This window comes from Alosa pseudoharengus, unplaced genomic scaffold (assembly GCF_046254945.1).
Source record: "Alosa pseudoharengus isolate Yale_2024_CS ecotype anadromous, Long Island Sound unplaced genomic scaffold, YU_APseudo_1.1 YU_APseudo_1.1_scf_13, whole genome shotgun sequence".
Taxonomy (NCBI): domain Eukaryota; kingdom Metazoa; phylum Chordata; class Actinopteri; order Clupeiformes; family Clupeidae; genus Alosa; species Alosa pseudoharengus.
Genome location: NW_027468598.1, coordinates 9,648,049 through 9,666,091, shown reverse-complemented (window position 1 = coordinate 9,666,091; position 18,043 = coordinate 9,648,049). Strand labels below are relative to the sequence as shown.

At 45.4% G+C, this 18,043-nt stretch overlaps 2 protein-coding genes across 5 annotated transcripts in view; both read right to left on the bottom strand.

Moving 5' to 3' along the window:
* Nucleotides 1–7,578, bottom strand: part of gdpd4a (glycerophosphodiester phosphodiesterase domain containing 4a) — a 21,333-nt gene extending 13,755 nt beyond the window's left edge. The window contains exon 1 of one of the 3 annotated variants that reach the window (XM_076282029.1): nt 7,113–7,578. The gene's annotated coding sequence lies outside the window, so the exon portion shown is untranslated. Of the gene's footprint in view, nt 1–4,842; nt 5,307–7,112 lie in introns of those variants that run through there. The other 2 variants (XM_076282028.1, XM_076282030.1) reach the window with 2 other exon arrangements.
* A 4,494-nt stretch (nt 7,579–12,072) lies between these two features.
* Nucleotides 12,073–18,043, bottom strand: part of pak1 (p21 protein (Cdc42/Rac)-activated kinase 1) — a 43,045-nt gene continuing 37,074 nt past the window's right edge. For both annotated transcript variants that reach the window (XM_076282025.1, XM_076282026.1), the window contains 6 exons: nt 17,155–17,267; nt 16,504–16,621; nt 15,940–16,039; nt 15,264–15,460; nt 14,614–14,751; nt 12,073–13,613 (listed from right to left, as the gene is read on the bottom strand). In XM_076282025.1, the coding sequence (XP_076138140.1) occupies nt 13,527–13,613; nt 14,614–14,751; nt 15,264–15,460; nt 15,940–16,039; nt 16,504–16,621; nt 17,155–17,267 (753 nt within the window). In that variant the 3' untranslated portion in view covers nt 12,073–13,526. The remainder of the gene's footprint in view (nt 13,614–14,613; nt 14,752–15,263; nt 15,461–15,939; nt 16,040–16,503; nt 16,622–17,154; nt 17,268–18,043) is intronic.

The following is an 18,043-nucleotide window of genomic DNA, read 5'->3' as shown; positions in this document are numbered from 1 at the left end:
CCAGTTTGAAAAAGTATCATAGCAATCCCTCTCTGATTCAAATGAGGCAATGGGGGTAGCTGGCTGAGATAAATTTTAAAATCTTGCAGACTGACCAGATATGAGTCAATGAGTCAAGATGGTGATGTCTTGTGTGTCAAACTGTCACGTAGTCTATGTTTTACAAGCAGCTATGAGCAAGCCCAATAAAACTATAAAACAGATCTTTGCACGAAAGCACATTTCCTTAGAAATGGCAGACTGGCTTTGAGGAGAACTCTGGTCCCAGACTTCTAATGAAATGTAGTTGTACAAGGAAGGAGATCAAAAGCACTGGTCAAAGTGGTTGTTGTAAAAATGGTCATCAGTTAACCTGAGAGCAAAGCCACTGAATCATGCCATGTTTGCACCAACCAGCATTAAGCATTTACTGTAGTTAAACTTGACTGGATAATATTTCTGAGGAATTTACAGCCGAGGTGTGGACATGCCCTCCTACTGCCTGTTTGTGACAATTACTTAACATTCCAGTCGCTTACTGTAGCTCGTACTATTTACCCCTATTCGGAAAAACAAGCTGCCCCTTTTGAAAAGCTTCCTGTCAGGTGGTGGTAGCGACAGTGACAGGTTCAGGTTCAGGTAAGCCCTGAGGAAATCTGATGAGTCACCCATGGCATCTGGCCCCATCTGTGGAGGTTCTGGGGGCTGCGACTTTCCATGGTGAAGGACACGCCGAGGAGAGAGTGTGTAGAGTCACGGAGCATCACAAAGGGGCTTCGGCTGACTTATTCATTAGCAATCTGCTGGGACTGGAGCAGACGGTGGGGGGGGGGGGATTAAAGGGGCGATCGGGGGAGACGGGTAAGGTGATATCACCCAGAAACATATGTCTGATGGAGCCAGAGACACGCATGGGGCAGAGCTGGCAAAACACGAACGCAGTGAGCTGCCACGGCAACGAGACGACACGCTCGCCCCCTGAAAAGAGAGCGGCGAGTGGAATGAGCCCATGTGCCAAAACAAGCACAACAACAACTAGAGGAAAATGACTCATGCCCAGACAGACAAGCAGGAGATAATCAAACAGCAGTTTTCTGGTGGTGTCGTGGTGGACACGCAGACAGATTTATAGAGGGCTTTTAGAGGAAAACTCAGAAATACAGGCAGAGCTGAAGAGCATCTCAAGGGCATTCTGTAAATACTGGGCACTAGGCATTGTGAAGGGAAACCATGGGGAAGCCATTTCAGCATCATCCTACTGGAGAATATACAGGCAGTAATGAACACTGGTTAGTTGGCTCTTATTAAGCTGCCCATGCAGAATTTCATGGTAATTTGTTCCTCTTTTCTCTAAAAATAGAGAACTCGCTCTTCATTAGAGTGTTATAAGTTGAAGATCACTTATATAAATATGAATTAATTACTACGACAAGCCTTAGATCCCTCCATACACCCAGGTCAGGCACCCAGTTTGACCAGTGGAGTGGGGTGTCAGCCCAAAGCCAGCAAGTCTAAACCCATCAGGAAGTGGTTCCAGCCAGGCTGTGGGCACAGTGGTGCAGTGCAGGGAGATCAGAGGTCCAGTGGAGCCTGCCGCCCGACCAACGCTAAACCCCTTAGGGGATTACAGTAAAAATAGGCTCCTCTTTTTCCTGGCCCAGCACAGCGGCCCCTGAGGGCCAGGCCATGGGAAGCACATCTAACACATGGAGACGATGCCGTGACATGTAGTCAACATATACTGTAGATAGATATGACTTAGATCGGCGCTAGGCAGATCTCAGGTATATGTCATCAGAGATGTCAGAAAAGATCCAATTACTTTCAGATACAACTGAGGCACATGGAGTCTCTTGAGTGACCATAAGAACAGATGGAGCAGGAGCGAGTTTGTATGATGACAGTGTTTACCCCTTTGCAGGCAACAAAGAGTAAGCAAGCTCAGACAGCATTCTGTGCTCTATAAGCGAAACACATATTAAAACGCCCCCTCTAGTTTTGGTTCTGAGCTCTGAGCGACAGCACTGAAACTTCCCCGAGTCTCTTGTCCTCCACTTAATAAGTCTGAGTGATGGGGAGTCTTAACGAGAACACCTCCACAAAATGTCCCCTCCCTGATTCGTTGTTGTCATAGCAACAATTGTCCTTGGGAAGCGAGGGGTCCAGGTCGGTCCTATCGGATTGCTGGGAGGCAGGTGATTTGTATGCAGGGCTCACTCCTTTAGGCTCTCCCACCACCATCCTTAACCAAGAGGTAAATCACTTGTCTGTCCATGCCCATGCTGACCAATGTGTCAAAGTCGATCAGGAATATTGGATCCTGATTCTAAAAGCTATTGATTTTACATGGCATTCTAATCAGGCCCCTGGGCTAAAGACAGGGGAGCTAAAACTTGGTTAAAAGTTGCAACATCAACATTGCATGATTAGTCGTAAATAATCAAATCCACAATTTGATTGAGTTACAATCAGCTTTAGCTATTAAGGCGTGATGAATAGAGAAAGAAATACTTCAAAGTATATATGCAACTTTATTTAGAAATAATGATGAACTTAGTCTAGACATTTAAAAAATGATTGGATCTGCAACAATTCAGAAATGACCCACAACACAAATGACCCATTTTGCAGTCTTACTCTGTAAACATGACAGTCTCAAATCGTGCATTTCGGAGCCTAAGCTATTATTGTGTTCATTTTCTAGGCCACATTAGAGGAATTACAAAGCGCCTTGAGGTTTCGCCCAGCATTAAGGTCGGCTGGTCTAGATCACTCATTAGGTAATGATATGTCTTTCCATTATGGAGAATGGCCTAGATGGGAGCACAGGAGGCTTCATCATGGCCAAGCTGAGACAGGTATGCAGCTCACTTCTAGGTGACCCAAGACGAACCCAACACAATGGAGTAAGGCAGCACTAGTTTGATGGTCACTCCACTGCACAAAAATAATTACATTCACTAGATTAACTTTTCAATGTGAAGAATAGGCCACAAATGCCACATCATGGAAAACCAGGATAACAAGGATGCCTGCATAATTGAATCAAGGAGTGCTGTCATCAACATGCTAGAGATAGGCATTTTGGAAATAGGTTTAACAGGATGTGAGGTAAGGGACCAAAAAGAACTAGCCTGCGCTGCATGGTTAGGTAGGATGTGTGACATTTGCTCTGTCCTCCCCTCAGACAGTAAATGAAAGTGGTTCCATGAGGTTGACTGTGTGCACAGCCATTTGACTAATAAACCTGTAAACGCTCTACAATAAAACAACAAAAAGACAGTGAGAGATGTTGGGGAAAGACCTGGGCCATCTGGCATTTTATGTGCTGATGGCATTATAGACAAATTACACAGGTTAAAGCCAGTCTAACACAAACATGCCCTACACTGTATTTCAGCAACTGGAACAATATAATATATAATAAAATAGTATTTAAAATGTCTGCCATTCCATAACAATCAAAGTAATGTGGCCTTGCTCTTTCTCTCTCTTGGTCATTTCTGCATTGAGATTATGGTTTCAGTAGTAAGCATTGTTCTCCTTAAGTAAACTCTCTGGGCTCAACTCTGACCTGTTTCTTGTGCAAATCACTAACACACCCAAAGAACATCCGACAACACACAGACCACTGGAGCCACAACCAACCCTTGCGTGGCACAGCTCCAGCCAGGGGGGGGGGGCGGGGGGGGGGGGGGTCGAGAGGAGTACGCTTGTCCAGAGAGAAATAAATAAACAAAAGTATGCGAACAATAGATCACTGTGGTGGCAGCGCTTACTGTTGTTCATTCTTTCTCTCCCTGCATCACCCCATACCCGGGCATATCTCACCAACAGGCACACTACACCAGCCCAGCAAGGGGAGGTGGGGTCGCTCAGAAAGAATTTAGTCATCCATCCGCACTACCTAGCCCTGAGCTCTGTCATAAACTTCAGTCTCCCCCATTCATACTGTGAAAAACAGCTACAGAGAGAGTGAACATAACAGAGAGAAAGCTAAAGACAGGACACAGGACCACGGATCGGTTTACAGTTGGACAGGGAAGAGACAATTACATTGCCACGATTCTCTTTCCCCTTAAACAATGCAATGCTGCATTACAGCAACATCATATTCCTCGGGCAAAAGCCTCCTTCTCTCTTTCTCTGTTTCTCTCTAACACGAACGCTGGCATACTTTAACATCCCATTTATCACTGCGTAGCTCTCTTCATTACTGAGGCAAAGTAAGACAAACAGTCTGCAGAAAAGATAAATAAATTCAAATAGATAAGGAGGAATGCTTCTTCTTAATTAAATTTCAAAGACACATTAATCAAACATACATATAAATTGACTGACCTGCTCAATCTCAGTAGTGTAGCCTACTTAAAACCCACTACAATATATGCAGGCTACACAAGCAAAGCTAAACAAATCAGCAAAAACTATTTTACTTGTGGACTACATAGATTTAAATAATGCATGACTGTCACGAACTATTCAAATGTTAAACAAAAACAGAAACGTCTTTGTTACCAAGCAATTCTGTAAATCTCATAATAAGCGGCAAGTAGCAAAAGAACTGCTGTCGCATTGAAACACTTGGCCGTGGACAATGCCAAACATCCAGCTAGGAGAAATTCACTATTTGCTCTAACTACTGCTGCACCACATGTAATTTACTACCATGAGCCTTTCTGTTAATGCCAAAATTACAATGTAAAAGAAATCTCTGTGCCAGTCTCTTCGTGCAGTTCGTTCAGTTCCCTGCGCAGTCGTTAAAAGCGAAGAAAGGCACAACCATATAAGGTGTTCGGCAATAGCCTACATCCTAATATATAACAAATTAAAATGTCACTTAAAACGAATCGCTTATCTTACCAAGAATTAGCTGGCCATTTCGAGCTGTCACCTTGTCTTGATGCCGATTTCAACTCTATACTGCCGCTGCACTGGGAGTGAGTGAACGACTAGAATGCTACCTCGGCGAACTCAGGCGCTGTGGGCAACATGCGCAGGTAAGACAACGAAAAAGAGGCTCCGATTATTGCTGTCCACTCCCACCTGTTGCGACTACACACCACCTCTCTGCCTCTCTGTGTCGCTCGCCCTCTCGCTGTTACTAATAGACACCCGACACTGTACTGCTTCTAGCCAATTATGAGTGCTGCCAATACAACATAACAAGTCCTCATTGTTTCCAACACTGGGTAGTCGCAGTAGCCTAATTTTACAGAGGGATTTGTCATTTCTAACAAGAAAAATAGGGCTAAACATTTACTCTGGTGTCTAAAAAGAGGTTTAACCTGCCCTGTGTAGGCCTACACAATATAAGCGTGTGGCATAACTTCGATTGTCCAGACCACTGATCTATAAAGAACACAGTGGTCCAGACAAGGACAAGAGTTGCACAAGGTGATTAATACCGCCTAGCTCTGAGTCTGAAGTATGAGACCTGATGTATTTTGCCCTATTTTAAAACCTGGGTGGGCTACTTGGATTAAATACATATTAGGGGCCTTATATTTGGTCTGATTTGCTGAAAAGTCCATCAACAAATGCATAAACACACAACAGGGCAGGTACTCCAAGTAGACCTATGTGTTTTAAGGTAACTCAGAGTACGTTCTAAACCTCCTTAGAGCCCTGTGGCCTTGTTCTGCTATGGTAATGAAGCCGAAGGCCTTATCTATTGCTTACCAGAATTAGACACACACACATACTTAAAACACTACCAGTTTTGTTTGGATTTTCAGATGAACTGCATTGGTTAGTCCAGACCCACATATTCCTCACCAGCCTATTAACAGAGGTCAGGAAGACCAGCCCTTTCAAAACTGTTCAGCAAACTCAATAAACTCTGCTCGCAGCCTGAAACCTGAGCATCAAAGAAAACTGAAGTTATTAAGACCTTACTTTTGGAAAGCAAAGCTAATATCAGGTAACCAACCTATCTGGCAGTGCTATTCAAGGTGTTTACATCACCTGGTTCTCCATATGCTAACACAAAAGCAAACTCTCTTACATGGTAACAAAGGCTGTATAACCGACATAGGGTGAAGGAGCAAGAATAGTATCCAACAGGCCTTTATAATTTGAGAATTGAGGCTAAACATGAAACATTTAAATTGTGCATCTCTCTCTCGCTCTCTCACACACACACACAGCTTGCATACAGGCTTAGTCCTCTGGTGGATATAATACCATTTCACCACACAGAGCTGTACACACATACAGCTTTGGCAACGTCTCTTATCATCAAAGTGTTATATCACACTTATTTTACTGTTATATTAAGCAGCTATTCCACCACATCCAAACAAAATCTAGCCTATTTGTTCTTCTGCTGTGTAGAGCTGAGCAGCTCCTTTATTCATTCTTTTAAAAGCCTTATTCTACATCATCCACCCTATCTTCATTTCACCCCTTAAAAAGCTCCAATTCCAATAACAGCCATCTGGAACACTGCAGCATAAGGACGTCACCATCTTTCAGAGCGGCTTGGCGAGGTGAAAGCAGCTGCCTCTGGAGTGGGTCTGGGCTACATCTGCACCAGGACCAGCTGCAGCCAGAGGAAGGAGCCGGGGCTCGGCTGGGCTCCGCTCCAGTGTATTGATCGGAGGCATCCGTCTCTCTACCCACTCCCTTACTGATACCATATCACAAAGGGAAGACTACAGTCTTATGCAATACCAGAGCAAGCTAAGGCCATTAAACACACACTACACACACACACATCACACAAACCTTTGTTGCAGATGTTTCTATCAAGGACAGCAGAGAGAGTGGAAAGACACAGAGACAGACATAGACAGAGAGGGAGGGAGAGGCAGTGAGACAGACCCGAGTTTGTACATTGCTCACCATGACAATCTAACTAGAACATTTTATCTACTTCGATGCTGGCTTTCACTATGACCTTTGGTCTGTGTATGACACTCACTGAGTTGCTCACTGGTGAGCGCATGTCAAAAGTATGCTAAGCAATCACAACCGTGCCGGAAATGTGTATGGGACAGCTGTAACCAATTATTAGTTTTTGAAAAATCAATCATATGCCCATAAAAAACATAAAAACAAACAACTATTGCAATAGTACTAGTTGTAATACTACAATCTCTGTGCTATATGTGGTTAACATAATTCCTTACCTCAACAACAGTTTAGTGGAGAAACTTCCGTTCACCCCCTATTCAGATGTGTGGGTTGAGAAAGTCTGTTCAATAACTTAAGATGCAGCGTTGCAGACCGTTGGGATCTCCCGGTAACGGTGGAGCCAAGACGGTCAACTGATGCCGATAGTATTGGGTCTTTCGCATGTGCACGTGAGCCCCAGGTGCCCGAAGAACAGAGGAAGGAATCCCGTGACAGGTTTACCGCAGTCAGCTCTCATGCCACTTAAGCGCGCGTGTTACAACGCGTGCGACAGTTGATTGCATCTTGCGCAGTAATTTGGATGCGCGTGAGGCAGGAATGATCGATCCCTGGGCTGCATTACGCAATCAGAGACTGTCCAACAAGCAAAAGGCATCAGCGCTGGACACGAGAGGGTGGAAGGAATCTCTCGGAGAAAATCAACAAGGAAATGAATCTTCAGGCGAAATACACGTTCTCTGAAAACCCATCTGCCGTTGTGAGCATGTTCTCACAAATTTCACAACACTGGAAATTGACACCGCCACACCGCGTTCGCGTTATCACCAGTAATGTTTATTGCGTTATGTCCCCTAGCCCTCTTCCTCACCCCAAGTAATCAAACCTCAAAGGCGTATCCTTGACAGCGGGTGGGGAATGATTTATAAACCGCAGCAAGATTACAACCACCCAGGCTTTCCCCTCAGTGTTCATTACTCTGCTGCTGTGGGCAGTTAAGTGTTCTGGTTGAATGAGATGGCCTTTGGAAAATGTCATGACCTGTGTAACCACTGAGGTCACGCCGATCTACAAACTCTAGATCAGTTGCGTGAATCAGTCACCGACCCAGGAAGACCCAAGTTCAACTCAGTACCAGTCCCGATGAAAATTAATCATTAGTAGTTGAACTTACCACCCCAATTAGCCGGAACGTAGGGCGAACTCCTGCGTTTGATTGGAGACTACAAAGCCGCTTAGAGCAGAGGGGCCACAAGAGGTGGCGATTAAACAGATAAACCAGATGCTGCTTTTTCTTCATCTCTCGCTGGATTACAACGCACAGGGCGAGTTGGCTGTCGAGATAAAGCGCCATACATCAGACACAGTCAAAGAGACAACCACTTTACCGATGATAACTTTGTTGTGCAACACACTCACTGCTTAATGAAACCACCCGATGGTCTCTTAACAGTACCACAACAGGTTCTGTTGTAGTACTGCCAATACATAATTGATGTAGTGCATGAAATCAGACTAATCATTTAAGTCTGGTAGCCTAACATCTGTGTTTATGTTTAGTGTAACATGTTTTAGTTATTACAAACACAGAGCATGGTGTAAATGTAAACATTTATCCATAGAATGTAAGCTGACATTTCACTGGAATACTTTGACACAGTGTACAGTCCACTCTGACTTTGTGTGAGACATCCTGATTGGATATGAGGATCAAGTTTCATAGCCTACTGTGGGACATCTAACATATTGGTTTGCATGATCACATTAGGCATTGTAACTAATGCACAGACAGCACATCACATTCTTAGCTTAAATCAGTGTAGGCCTATGATTTATTATTATATTATTGTCATTAAACAAATAAATGAACACATAACAGAAAAGTTGTTCCTGAGCTCAGCGTAGTGTGTGTGCATCCGGCTGGGGAACTTTGCAGCATTTCTCTGCAGCAGCCTCAGTTATGTAAGCTGCGCCTGGCTTTGCCAATGGGGGTGACAGCATAATGAGCAATGTCTGCAAGATGGAAACACTGACAGAACTGATCAGTGGTGCCAACTGACCCACCCAGGGCCGGACTGTACGAGGAGAGAGCCCAGGCCGAACCCTCATCCTCTGGGGCAAGTCCAGGGAGTCCCGCGAGCCCGCATGAGTGGAGCAGCAGCGGACCTAACAACACTGCAGCACCTGCAGTAACACCTAGGTCTCCCATGGCAACAGTGACATCACCGGAATGCTGACCTTCGAGATGCGAAATGAAAGAAGGATGCTGCAGTAGTGTGAGTGAGAAGCCCTGCTCAGTGAGCGACGGAGACGGATGTGTGGGAAACCAGAACATGAAACCTCCCAAGACAGTGGGCTTTTACCCAGTTTTGCACTTCTTATTCAGTTCAGTGCCTTTTACAAAATGGAGAAGCAGCTCCCGTGAGTTTTCCTTTACCAGATGAGGCCATGCTAAGAAGGTTGCCTTGCTGGACACCACACAGCTTAAGGTCCCTTTTTTCCCCATCCCAGCTGCCTGGTCATTTAAAAGCTTTCTCCTATACGATCTAATTGTTGGAGACCTTCCAAATAAAAGGCAAAGTGAGGCTGTGCCATAGGCTGGCATAGAGCTGTTGTATGTAATGCCAAATACTTATACAGCGGGCTCTGTGCCCTGAGAGTCTCCCTCTCCCCTGCCTTCCCAGCTTTACAGGAATACTGTGTCCTTGTCAAAGTGTCACACGTTGGCCAACATCCACAGCTCTATAGGAAACCTCTCCAGCGCACCGTCAGCAGGATTTCCACTAGGGAGGGAATTCATCGTGCAGAGAGGACATGAGTTAGAGAGCGAGAAAAGGAAAAAAACAGAAGGAGATACAGAGCAGGGAGATTTGGAGGGAGAGAAAGAAAGGGAGAGGGGGTAAAAAAGCAGAAGGATTAAAAAACAGAAGGAGGTAGAATGTGATAACAGAAAATACTGTTGACAGTGTAAAAGGAAAGGGGTAGAGAAAGAGAGAGTTAAACAACCAGGGAGAGATCTGAGATGTTACCATGCAATTGCGAGACATTAATAATGTATGTTCCTAAAACTCTGCAGGAACCAAACTATGAAATACAAACAGCAACAACACGCAACAATACATCAGCCCAAAACTCAGACTGCAAACTTACAGGCAGCTAAAATGAACCACATCTCATTATGTTTGATTCACATTATTAACCTCGGATCTAGCACAATCCACAGTAAAGGGGGAACCTCCACAAAGTGTGGCATAAGTCTGCTGGAAGTCGCTGCGGTCCGGTGTTGACCATCGTGGGGTGTTTGTGTCAGACCTTGGGTGACTGTTTGTAACTGTGCTAAACACAACAGCTCAGGCATGAGAAGGGCACTTCTGCAGCCGCACTGGAGCATGCAGCAATTCACTAAAGGTTACATTCAGACCATTACACACATGCATGCACACTCTCACTAACACACACACACACTTACTGCTTACTGTGAGTGAAACACACACACACACACACAGCTCATTTGCGAGGGAGTAGAAATTAAGCCCCCCCCCCTGCCCCGCATAACTCTTTTATTTTACATTCTCAGAAACTATGTGGGAAGACATAATACAGATGACTTCAGTGACAAAGGGAATATTACAACACGGAGACACACACAGAGACACACACACACAGAGACACACACTCAGGCACACACAAAATAAGGAGGGGGGGGGGGGGTTGGGGGTGCATAGCTGGCAGGTTGCCATGAAGCCTAGCTGTGCATCTGCAGGATTCACAGGGGTGCCTCGGAGATGTCAGTGCCTACCCTAGCAAACAACTCAGCAATCTGCTGTGTTGCATAACCAGGAATTAACACTGGCAGAACCCATTTTCATTTATTCTCTTCTTCTGATCCCCCTTCCCTTCTCTCCTCTCTTCTCCTCTCCTCCAGCACATCACCCAGCCCAAATCCATTCCACAGCCTCAAGGATGAGGGAACAGCTTAGTAGTCTGAGAACCTTAATAATCCGCTTAATTATAGGGGAAAAAAAATCTCATTTCACTCATGGCGGCAAAACAAGATCAGGAACTGAGACGGTTCCATCCACCATTATTAGCCTGTCATTTAGATTTGAGCTCAAGGTCATTTGGGAGAAAGATCTTAAAAACAGGTGAGACACGACAGCAGGTGAAAATTCTGTCTAATTGAGCAGCAGTGGGTTGGGTCTAGAAAGATTAAGGGTCTGGCCACGAACAATGTAATGGCCCAACTCGAGGGGCGGCACCAAGCGTGCATTTGAAAATCTCACTGCACGCAATTGGATAACACAATACCGCCAATGTTTACTGACTGATTCCGGATTTCGACGCAATTGGATAACACTACGACTGTCATCCGTTTAGCTCGCCTCTGGCTCGCCTATATCAGATACACCGATGTGATTGGCTCCCCGCGATACAAGGGGCAAAAGTAACGTGCATCATTACTCATTGCCAGAGTGTCTCCGAGAGACAATTCAAATTGTGCTCTTGCGAGAACTCTGGAGTTTCCAGGGTAACAGCGATAATAAAGAGGTATGATAAAAAGATGGGGACTACAAAGAAGTAAACAGAACCTGCTGAAACATGACCAATTACTCCACATGCAGTAACAAAGAAGGTCCGCACACTTGCTCTCCCTTTATTTTCTTTTATTTGACTTCAAGTCACTTCTTTGTTACTGGATCTTGGATTTTTGGCTCCTGCACCTTAATTTGGATGTGCGCATGTTCCCAAACTGAAATACAATCACTCCACATGCTCATTATCACCTGACTCACCGCTCCTCTGGTGGCAATACCGGAGCAGCATCTTATCCTGAGCCCTGTAACAGCCTGTATCTACAACCAGGCCAGTCTGTCAGACGAAAACAAAAACAAAACATTCCAGTGTGTCGCCCTGTGTCCCTGCTGTTTCATAAGCCCCATTATGCAGCCAGGGGTCTAGAACAGGGGCAGGATGGAGAAGGGGCGACAGGCGGACTAAACAACACAAGGGGACGTGAGCGAAGGGGACCGTCACTAATTTGTCAGAGGAGGGCCGGTGCGCGATCAGGGGAGAGGTGACATAATGATAGCACATTCCATCACGATTGGCAGCGCTTCCAGTGTAGAAATAAAGCAGGAAAAATCGCCCGGAAGTTCACATTTTCCGCTGTTACACAACACACACTGTATCGCAAAGCATGCAGGAGCAGCAAGGGAAGTTCGGCTCGACACAACAGGAGAAACTTTCGGAGAGTTTATTTTGTCCCATGTCAGTTGAGAATCTTCACTGGAATCAAAATGACTTTAGAAACAAGAGAGTGTATGGCTCAAGTACACAGGATAAACAAGACTGTTTATTTCACAAGCCTGCCAAGCCACTCTTCATCTCCTAGGTTCATTAGTCCAAATGAGGATGAGGAGGCTTAGCGTGAACTCGTGTAATAAACAGTATTGCATTCTGTGAAACAGTTTTTAAGGCCAAAAGGTACAATAACGCTACATAAAAAAAGAAACTCGCTTAAAGCATTTGGGTTTGGAAACATCAACATTTTCTATTAAATTTCTGTGACCCCACACACTCACACACAAATGCATGCTGACACACACTCACACATACATACACACTTACACACACACACACACTCTCACACACACATTCTCACACACACATTCTCACACTCAAAACTATACAAAGACTGTAATGAATTTTAACTGTTTTTCTGTCTGCTTTGAGCCATTGTCAACAAAGAAAATATACACATTTTCAGAGAAAAGGATGGTGTCAGGTCTGTCAGGTAAAACATTAAACCGTTTGCATTACCTGACATAACTGACTCGGTCTCTATTTCATAAACAGGCATCCTTCATGTACCATAACTTAGATTATTATTATTATTCTCATTTTGTATTATTATCCAAATCAATAGTTTATTTTCTTAAAAAGACATGCGCACCACTTTCATTTCAGTACCAGAATCATTCCCAAGAAAGTGTTTTACAATTTTCACGAAGTAATGGTCACAGACCTGTACCAGAATCATATCCCCAGCTCCACTACTCTACAATCGAACCCAGAAGAAAATAGTATTTTCATTTTTTAAAAAAGCAAGTAAAACAGACTGACAAAAAAGCACTTTCAATACAGTACATTAAAACAGACAAATAGACTTCTGGTCTTACATACAGACATTCAGGCAAACAAAACAAAACAAAAAAAATGAACTTAAAGGGAAGAAAGAGAGAGCCAGAGAGAGACTGACAGATAGATAGAGAGAGAGAGATGTTCAAATGAAATCCCAGAACCCAAAGAAAGTCAGTGATGTGGGGAGAAGCAGGAGGATATATGCTTTGTTTGTAAAAGCCAGTTACAAGCCAGTCCTCCCCTTAAAGTCATTTGGGCCTGGAGTACCATTCATGTCCCCAGCGAGGTCCTTCATGTCTCCGTGATGTCATCTCTCTGCGCCTCTGCGGTGGCCTTCCAGGGCCTGGCCACCTCACACACCCCAAAGGTGGCATTCACAGGAAGGGTACGTTCTCACAACCTCCACGCAAGGGCCCACCCCCCAATGATGGACAGATAGAGGAAGAGGTTGAGAGAGGGAGAGAAAGAGAGGCTGGAGGAGACAGAGAGGGGCAGAGAGGGTGGGGTGGTGGTGTTGGTGGTTGTGTGCTCCAGAGAAGGGGGGAGGGAGTTTAACGGTTGTTCTTGGCCGCCTCTTTGGCCGCCAGGATAAGTGGAGTGAGACTGGACAGTGGCTTAGCCACCTTCAGGAACTGGTGCTGAGAGAGGGAGAAAAAGGAGAAACATCTTTTTAGACATTTGAGCTTTCGGATACTTTCCCTGACATCTTTCTAAATTGTGGAGAGACACAAAATGATGTTTGCTTTATGAATGTGGCTTATGACTTGGCAAGCATAGCTATTAGCCTTAAGCACAGTACCTTAGTAATTACACCACATTGTGCACTATGTAGTGAATGAGAGGCTGTTCTGAACGTTGTGTGTTAAATAATTCAAAGTAATGGGCAACTAAGAAATGATTGCCCTAGAAGACCTGTGTGCAGGAATACAAACTCTACCCCTCCAGCGCTCGTCTCACCCGCCTCTGCACCTGCTGTTGTCAAGGCTATTTAGTGTCCAAACAAAAGCCAACAGCCTTGTACCACCACAGCTCTCCGGCCTTTCACCTGAGTGACAGCACATTGCTGTGATTTCATAAGCCCTGCCTATTCTTCTCTCATCTTCAGCAGGGCTGACTCACCCTGGCATAAAAAAAAACATCCCTGATGATAAGAGATCTTTGGCACTCAGTCTCTCTCTCTCTCTCTCTCTCTCTCTCTCTCTCTGCAGAACACTTTGTGCTCCTGAAGCAGAACTAAGCCCTCCTTCCCACTGACGGCCTTTCTTTATCTGATGTCTCTTGTGTGGGAGGGCCAGCGCTGGGCAGGAGACGCACTCTCTCCGATACACACTGATAGCACTCAGACCACACCAGCAGGGAGATGTGGACATTAACACCATATTGGCTGGGTGATTTGCTCTGAGAAATGGTCTGAAGTAGGACTTTGGGTATATCATTCTTCCCCAGTCTGCTACCTTAGGGACACCTTATGTTCAAGCTGCAGGCTTAAAACATGAAATGGAAAACAAAGATTTAGGAGACTTAAAACAAAGATAAAACAAAGTGATGCTTAAACCGGTTTACACACACACACACACACACACACACACACACACACACACACACACACACACACACACACACACACACACAGCTTACCTGTAAAAGCTCCTTAGCAGAGCCTCTCTTCTCGACGTCCATCTCCAGACAGCGGTTCAGGAAGTCTCTGAACACCGCCGACAGCTTCTCTGGGTTCTGCAGCTCTGGGGTGCCATTGGTTGCTATGAGATACAGCGCCTGAACACAAAACAAAAGCACAAGTAAGAGAGTGGTCAACCTGACCCTTGTACTCCCTCAGAGATAAACCCGATTGGGTGGAATTCCTCAATTACGTCCAAACATTAGGGGTGTAAAAGTACACATGTCCGTTGAACCTTTTAGTTACAGGTTGTTAGGTTCAATACAGATGTGTACCAAATGTGCCGAATGCAGTGTTTAACAGTAAACAACAGTAGGCTTTTTTTGCGGGCAGACCATGTTTCAAATTCAAATCTCCGCACAAACATATAAGGTTGCGGACCATGTGTCAGTTTACTTAATTAACACCAAAAAACATTTGAATGTTAGGCTAGAGGTACTTAACAAACTTAATGTACCGAAAATTAACCGAACCGTGACTTCAACACCGTGGTACATACCAAACTGTGAAACCAGATCTGTCATACTAATAACCTCAACATCTACTCAACCACAAGTACTGCATAATCAGCACCAAACTCTACACCTCCCTGAGCCCAGCCCAGCCTCACCCTGAGTGGGTTCTCGTTGAGATAGGGCGGCTCTCCCTCGATCATCTCGATGGCCATGATGCCCAGAGACCAGATGTCCACTTTGGGCCCGTAGGCCTTCCGCGTCACCACCTCCGGCGCCATCCAGTAAGGCGTCCCCACCATGGTGCTGCGCTTGCTCTGCTCAGGGGTGATCTGGGCGCAGAAGCCAAAGTCAGCTGGAGAGGCAAGAGGAAAAGGAGGAGAGAGAAGGGGAAAGAAAGAGAAGATGAGATAAGAGAAGAGGGGAGGACAGGAGAAAGAGGAGAAACAGAAACTCACGGTTTAAGAACAATTACAATCATTTCACTGGTTTTCAGATTACCAATATACAACATCTCTTTCATTAGTAGTGTGCAACTGTGACACAAGAATTACATCTGAACCATAAACTGATGGCACTCATATGCAGTGTAAATGGAGCACTTACTCCCCCTGCTGGCCATGAACATGAATTACAACAGCATCACATAAGCGGTCACTGTATCTTGTTTAGACACAAGCAGTGTGCTTACAGATCCCATTTCAACATTGACACAAGAAGCATTTCAAACTGGTCCTCATGACTAATGCCTACTACAGCTCAGTCACTAAAACAGCTGTGCTGTGCTGTGCTGTGCTGGTGAAGATGCAACAGGACAGGCACAAAGTGACTCACTGAGTTTGACCGAGCCGTCCATGCCCAGCAGGATGTTGTCACTCTTGATGTCTCTGTGAATCACCTGGTTCGAGTGCAGGAACTCCAGAGCCTGAAGACACTGCGAGGAGAGCAGAGGGAGACATGGGCTCAGGTGGAGGTCAACAGCTCTAATGCATGGGGGACATTCAGGGCATGCAGTCCAATCTGGATGGACACACTAAGTCAGACCCAGATTTGTTGTGGTGGTGTGTGGTATTGGTAAAAATGTGAATCAAATAAGAATCACAAAAAAGGGTCACATTTATTGCCAGGCTGTCTGTCAATGCCTGTGCATTTGGAGTTACAGATTGGCACAAGACATGGAGACATTGTACAGAAGGGTTGGAGTCACTGGGCGTGTTTACACATGGTTTTAAAATGCATCTTGAGACCTGATCACAAGTCAGCAGCTGAGACGCATGGCCCTGAGACAACAGCCAGAGACACTGGGGCTGGGTCTCCATAGCTGGCTCCCTCGCTGTGCTGCTTGATGTGGTGTGTAATGTGATCTACGGTGACATAATGGCTTTCTCTCTCTCTCACCTCGCGGCACACGGCGGCGATCTGTGCCTCGTCCATGCACGTCTCGGTCACCACGTCGGTCAGCGAGCCTCCAGCCAGGTACTCCATCACCACCCACAGCTCATCGCCCACCAGGTAACTACAGAAACCAGACAACCGCAGTCACACATGTAGCCGCGCCAGGGCAAGCGCAGGCTGTAGCTATGGCAACTAGACAATCCAACATCATCAAGTTACATAGCTGAGGGAAAAGCGTGTGACCATAGAAACAAGAGCGTAAACACCAACATAAAAAAGACAACATTTGCAACATTTTGGCCTGGGCAAGGCATGTTGCTATGGAAACAGAAGACGGAAGGTCCCAGCAGAGCATATACATTATACCCCCAACCACCCGCCCCTCCAACCACGTCCATAGAAAGCAACATAACTGCACAGACACCAGATCCATGTAATTAGCTATAAAAGCCCTCACAGCATAATGGGACCATCACTCACCAATATTACCCCCTGTCAAGCAATTACGACCATGTTTATATGGTTCACATCAGAGTGGCGGTGATAGCTGATTTTAGCACTTGGTCTCTGGAGAAGACAGTCAGGATGGCTCCCAGGGCAACAGCATATGTAATTAACCTGGCTGGTCCATTGTAAGTGGTGGATGAAGCTCACCTGTCCAGGTAATTTACAATGTTGGGGTTCTTGTTTTCCCTCATGACCAGGATCTCGTTGATGATCAGCTCCTTCTTGGGCTGCTGCTGGAGGTTCATCTGTTTGATGGCCACCTGCAGAGATAAACGCATATGAGAACACATGATAACATGAACACTGCCAACAGAACACAATAGGCATAACACCAGCTAGGCTTATGGATTAAAAGTGCTTCCTGTACAAAGCACCTTCATTCCTAACCATAACATATGCCAGTATCCACCAAGATTGGCTCCTTGTTGTAACAATTTCCAACCATGAAAATTAAGGAAATTAAATTTCATCCCACATTCAACGTCTTTCAATTTCCAAGAGACTGAGCACTGTTCGTGGGAACACACGGCTGTAATGCTGAGACCTCCCTGGCTAACAAGGGGTTTCTCCCGGAGCCTCTCCAGGCTGAGCAGACCCAGCTCTGAGCTGCACAAATAACCAGAACAACTGAAGCAGCAGCAGCAGCACCAGTCCCAGTGCAGTTTAGGATAAAAACTGCACATCAGACTGCAGAACTCGGAGCGCTAACTCCCTACTGGGGGTCTGTCTGGCTGGCTGTAATTAATCAGACTAACTCCTCGAGCAGGGAGGCCTTGATGTGCTGGTCATCAATAATGCACAGAGCTTGGGCTGAGAGTGCTTAGCACAACAGTCATGTCGTCTCTTCACAGTCTGTTTAAATGGCCAGTAGGGTCTGGTCTGTGAAAACAGGAGGACAGCCATGACAGGGTAATGGGAACAACAATACATACCATAACAACCATCCCAGCTCATCCATAGAAATGTTCCTTTTTTGTCTTTTGTCTTATAAAATCTTCAATTGAAAATGTTTCACCCTAAGGTCATCAGGTGTGTG